Below are 5,466 nucleotides of genomic sequence, written 5' to 3'. Positions count from 1 at the left end.
AGGAAATCCATTATGTACATGATGACTTTTTTTTAAATTTTTTTAGAGGAGATCTGGTTCTGTGCCATGGTGGATGGGATGAGACACTGAGTCCATGGCCGCTCCAGAAACCATCCAAAGAAAGCAGCAGGCCCCATGGTTGATGACAATCCCCCCTTTTTTTCTTTTTTAAAGGCAACAAGACCCCCCCCCCCCCCCCCTCCCCCACACACACCCCCTCCGTCCCACTCCTCTCGCACCAGCTGCGGAGCCGAAGGAAAGGAAGCAACCAACGCTTCCACGCCACATAGTATCCAGACGGAGGGTCCGGGGATCCAGGGCCGCATCCTCCCCGAGATTTAGATGTTCAAGCCAAGGCCATCGGGCACCAGGGTTCGACCCTCACCGACGCTACGTCCGGCGGCTGGGACAGACCCACGCTGGTGTACAGGCTGTCCTGTCCCGGGTACTTCACCGCTGGGCCGGTTCCTTCCCCCGGGCTGGACAGCACGGACGAGCTGACCTGCAACGCCAAAGCGGGTGTGAATGATTAGTTCGGCGGCGTCGTCTGAGGAGACACGTGCTTGGGTTTGGCCTTTTGGACGGTGACACGGCTTTAGCTCAGGGCTAATAGCACAGGTGTGTCACAGGTGTTGTTAAAAAAAAAAAAAAAAACACTTGTGTGGCAAAAAACACGCGGGCACAGATGACACATAACAACTGTTTTCCTTCAAATTCTTCAAAAGACATGTAAATCTATAAAAATCATGATGATAATATAAATAAAGATGCGTCATACCCCTGACACCTGTCCCGTGGGAGAGCTGGTTTTCGAGCAATCTTCAGAATTTGAGGAAGAGGTGGGAGTCATAGAGACAGAGTTGTTATTACCTAAAAAATACATATGTAAAATATATTGTTGAGATCATATTTTTGATTTTCGATTTTCGATAATTACAATCAAATTGATTAATAAATCTCGGCGTCTCACCGGAGGATCCCTTTGTTTTACTCAAGGTCTTGGGTTTTCTTTTTCGTGTCTGGATTCCCTCTTTCTTCATGGCGAGCGGCCGAGGCACCTGCGGACGTCATCGATTTCGGGAAAAGAAAAAAAAAAGAGAAGAAATGATCAATTTAGATTCGGGATTCGTGATGCCACCGCGGCTGATGTGAATGTGCCATGAAGGGTTGGACTCACCCCGTGCAGCTTTGTGTAGAGGCCACACGCGTTACACACGGGCTCCCCCTCTGCGTTCCTGCGCCACAATGTGGTCGTGCTGGTTTGACAGTTGGCGCAGGACAGGCCGATCCTCCTGGAGGTCGACTGGAGACAAAACACGTAACATTTAATGCGTGATAATGTACTATCCTCAACCGTGACAGGCATCGTGATGATTAATGGAGACTATGGAGATGAAGAAAATGTAAGTGAAAGCCACACTCCATTCACGCCCTATTTCCTAACAATAATGGGGGTAATGATTTGGTTTTTGCACAGGGTGTTTATTTTTAAGGAGTGACCACAGATTCCCTGTAAAAACTGTGCGTAATACGCGCAATGGCACCAGAAAAAAAAAGATCGGCCCCGTTTGAGCACTGAATCGGAGAGATGAGTGATTAAATGCTTGATTAATTATGTTACAATTGTGCAAGGTTTCGCCCTCAGTTAAACTAAATCATGGCACATGATAGAAAATCTGCCAAACCTGCATTTCCTTAATTATATATTTAGTCCATTTGTTAATTATTTGGAGAAGAAAAAAAAGGCAGATGTGTATTAGCCCACGTGATGAGACTAAAAGCTTGATGAATGGCAAAAACGTTCATTTTCTCATTCACACCCATGGATGCCACCGTCGATACGCTTGAACCGATTAGGGTGGAAATTGAGTGCCCCCCCCCCCCCCCTCTCCCTTACTTACCGTCCGTTTCTGTGGTTTAATTAATGGCCGACTCAGCCCATTCATTTTGCTGTAGAGGCCGCAGGCGTTGCAGAGAAAGTGGCCCGTGCCGTCGCGCCTCCAGAGAGGCGTGGAGATGGAGCCGCAGTTCACGCACTCTCTGCTCTCCCCCATGTCGTCGAGAATGTCTGAAACTATAAAAAAAAAAAAAAATTAAATTAAATAAAGGACAGACTTTAGTCAGTAACGCAGAAGCGTTTTCTTGGAATTTGGCACTCTAGGGTGAGTAAAATGTGGTCTTATTCATCCATTTATTGATGTTGAAACCTTTCTCTAACACGTGTATACTATTTAACAGTTACACACATTTTGGCCAACTATTTTCCAGAATTATTTACAGAATTAAGCCCAATTTCACTGGTGGTAATGTAATAAAACACAATTTTCTTGTGGTTTGGTTTTTTTTTTTAATTCTGGCCTTCACGAAGATCAGCTTTAGCTCGAATTTGGAGTTTCGATGCTCTCTCGAAAGGCGCATCAGCATTTGCATGCCAAAACAAGAGGAATGCACTGGGTCTTTGTCCCCGGGTGGAAACTATCCCATCATGACCGTTTGTGCTTTGGCTTCTCTCCGGCATTCCTCCTTCCTTACCTCCGTTTGGTCCTCGAATCAAGGGCGCGCCTCTGCTCTGCAAGGTGTGCAGCATCGTGTTGTCGAAAGGTCCCCCGGTCCAAGGCGAGGGAAGCTGGGACAGCTGCGGCGCGACGTATGGAGAGTACGGATTCGCGTAGGTTCCACCGAGGGACCGAGACAGGCCGTACTGGTCTCTGCTGCCCACGTTCAACGTGTTCCCGTAACCGGTGTCCCGGGGCGTGCCGTTGTTCATGGGCGGGCTCGGAGGGTAGTGGAAGCGACTGGAGGTGTGCGGGCTCCCGGTGCTGTATGACGGGCTCTCCGGTGCCGACTGAGACCACACCGAGTGGCTGGAGACGGCGTGGCTGGGTTGCGCCGAGCCGCCGGCCTGCAGGTAGGACAGGCTGGGGATCATGGGGCCCACCCGGGAGCTGGGCACGTACACGGGGGAGTTCGGGTTGGAGTGCATATAACCACCGGAGGAGGAATCGTATCCATTCTGGCTCTGGGCCGCCGCGGCGATGGCCAGCGTTTGGTACATGTCGCTCGGGTCCACCAGCAAGCTGGCCTTGTGCGCTCCGCCGGCGAGGACGAGTTTGCTGCCCTGGTCTAAATCCGTAAACAGCGGGATGTCCTCGGCGTGGGTCAGGGTGTTGCTATGGTGTCCGAAGTGAACGTAGGAGTGTAGTGACCTGCCGTCGGAGCGGCGGTGCCCCAGGGCGTCAAGGTCGATCGGAGGTGTCCTCAGCTCGTCCGAGGCGGGGCCGTCCCTCCTGCTGTCCCCGGACAGGTAGGTCTGCTCAGCCGGCGAGCCTGGTCTGCTGGATACTTCTCGCTTGACCATGGACCAGCTGTGTTCGCCCAGGTCCATCCAGGAGCCCTTTCCATACACCGTAGGGTAAATAAAAATCGTGACGGAGTAGTCTACCCTGTGACAGATAATTCAAGAAAAGAAGAAAGTTACGGTTTTATTCAATCAGAAGAGAATAAGCTTCACTTGAAAAGCAACCCGGAATTGTAATTGTTTCCCCTGTTACACGTCTAGATTAAAAAAAAAAAAAAACTCGCCATTAGTTTCCGGGAAAAAATCCCCTGTTGCACAGCTCGCTTTCATCTTTAAAGTAGCGGCCCACATTCCGTCAACGGAAATTTAAAAAAAAAAACATATAAACACGCGCTGTGGCTCCGACTATTCCTTCTACGGCGAGTCCACGGGCTGCGTGTCATCCGCAAACTCCCAACAAAAGCCATCCAGCGCGCGCAGTGACCACCGCACTCCCACCGAGCGCTCTTAAGAGGCGTCCATGTCAAATCTCTGTCCTCCCACATAGCGCGCGCGCGCACACACACACACACGGCGCGCGCGCACGTCACGCCATTACACACGCATACACATAACAGATAGGAAACAAAACGCAATATGTCTTCACAGCAAAAAGAGATAACCGTTTGATAAGACCCCCCCCCCCAAAAAAAAAAAAATCCAGATAAGAGCGGGCGGGCTGGAGCGATAAAATAATACCCCGAAATGAAGGCTGAGGTCCTGCGCCGCTCGCCGCCAGATGTTTAGTTTGGCACGAAGGGGAGAAAAAAGACCGAGAGAAAGAGAGAGAGAGAGAACGAGAGAAAGAGAGAGGGAGAGAGGACGAAGCCACATACCTGCTAGTTATGTGCCATAGGTCGCACAAAGTTCCCTAATAGTGAGCCGCTGCGTCTCCTGCAAAGTAATGGGAAACGCTGTGGCGGTCTGACGAGGTTTATGAGAGGAGGCGCCTCCGGAGGCTGCGGCTGCAGGAGGCGGACCAATCATGGCGCAGAGTGAGCGGCCCGCAGCGCGATGGGGGTGCCAGCCTTTAAACTCCTCCAATCAATCACACGGAGAAAAAGCGAGAGAGGAGGGTGAGAGGAGTGATTTTTTTTTTTTTATACATTTTTTTGATCATGTTTGAAGTGAAATATAATAATCTGCGCAAATGCATCCAGGTTCCAGAGGGCTTTTCTACAATGTGCTTCTGACCGAGATGAAGCACGCTATTTTACTTATTTTGTTTGTATTTAATCAACATATTATATTTGTATTTCATATTTCAGTATATTGCTATGGTTAGGATTTTTGACAGCGTTGATTTAAATCAGATTCTGAAATTTATTCAAACCTTTCTGTCGATTAAAACGATAAATGTAACTACATTTAGTCCATTTTAAATGTATTCTATATTATTTTACCAAAGTGAATTTTTACATTTGACTTCTTTTATTTTGACTAATATGACTAAATATTACACTGTTTACTGCACTATAATTATGGGAAACTAACTTTACCCAATGAGATTTATACGTCAATCAGATGGCCGGTTGATTTTTGAACAATGAAACTATTATCCCATAATAAAATTCAATGGAATCAAAATTAGTCACAGAAAAATGCTATTTCGTCGTTAATGGACATTTAAACAATAACCCAATTATTTCATAAAATATATAACAGGATTTTCTGCGTCGTAAAACCTTTGAATTCTTACTGAGGACAGATTTAGATTTCTGGCCCTGTTCTTTTTCCAACTTAGAAAAATGTCTAAATGCGTCTTCCATCAATTAATTATTAGAAACTAGTGATTAAAAAATACATTAAAATTGTATCAAAATGACCATACGCTTTTAATGAATATATTGCATTTTATCAAAGGGACAACTAAAAGGTTCATTTACACGGTCATTAAAGGTAAAAGCCTCGATTCAGGACAAGCGTCTGTTCATTCTGCATGTTCACCGCGGTGATCAACAAATCCCCCCCCCCCCCCCCCCCATAATTAGTTTATTTAAGTCAGACGCCCTCGTTCGTTGGGGGGGGGGGGGGCGGCTCGGGCTGCGCAGCGGCACCAACTGAAAACCCCGCGATGATTCGTTCAGCCACAATATACATCTCAGCAGGGTGAGTGAAGTGATCAAAAG

The 5,466-nt window shown here is 47.6% G+C and overlaps 1 protein-coding gene across 3 annotated transcripts; it reads right to left on the bottom strand.

The window, feature by feature from the left end:
- Positions 1–206: 206 nt before the first annotated feature.
- On the bottom strand, positions 207–4,278 carry gata6 (GATA binding protein 6). Of its 3 annotated transcripts, none has more exons than XM_037459055.2 (7): positions 4,174–4,278; positions 2,533–3,443; positions 1,902–2,074; positions 1,178–1,303; positions 971–1,058; positions 779–870; positions 207–502 (listed from the first exon to the last, which is right to left on the bottom strand). In XM_037459055.2, exons 2-7 carry the CDS (start codon positions 3,383–3,385, stop codon positions 347–349), a joined length of 1,488 nt encoding a protein of 495 aa, XP_037314952.2. In that variant the 5' UTR covers positions 3,386–3,443; positions 4,174–4,278; the 3' UTR covers positions 207–346. The 3 variants fall into 3 exon arrangements, with proteins under 3 accessions (XP_037314952.2, XP_037314954.2, XP_037314953.2); XM_037459057.2 differs by having other exon boundaries at positions 779–819; XM_037459056.2 differs by lacking the exon at positions 4,174–4,278 and adding an exon at positions 3,583–3,845.
- Between the last annotated feature and the right edge of the window lie 1,188 nt (positions 4,279–5,466).

The sequence above is a fragment of the Pungitius pungitius genome, chromosome 15 (assembly GCF_949316345.1).
Source record: "Pungitius pungitius chromosome 15, fPunPun2.1, whole genome shotgun sequence".
Taxonomy (NCBI): domain Eukaryota; kingdom Metazoa; phylum Chordata; class Actinopteri; order Perciformes; family Gasterosteidae; genus Pungitius; species Pungitius pungitius.
This window is presented reverse-complemented; position numbering and strand designations above follow the sequence as displayed.

Bases quoted from the DNA above. Each gene is read 5' to 3' on its own strand.
- gata6 (XM_037459055.2), bottom strand. From the start codon at position 3,385: ATGGACCTGGGCGAACACAGCTGGTCCATGGTCAAGCGAGAAGTATCC. The intron at 1,059-1,177 runs GTGAGTCCAACC...TGACGTCCGCAG, and splicing joins TCTACACAAAGCTGCACGGG to GTGCCTCGGCCGCTCGCCAT. The intron at 871-970 runs GTGAGACGCCGA...TGTATTTTTTAG, and splicing joins TAAAACAAAGGGATCCTCCG to GTAATAACAACTCTGTCTCT.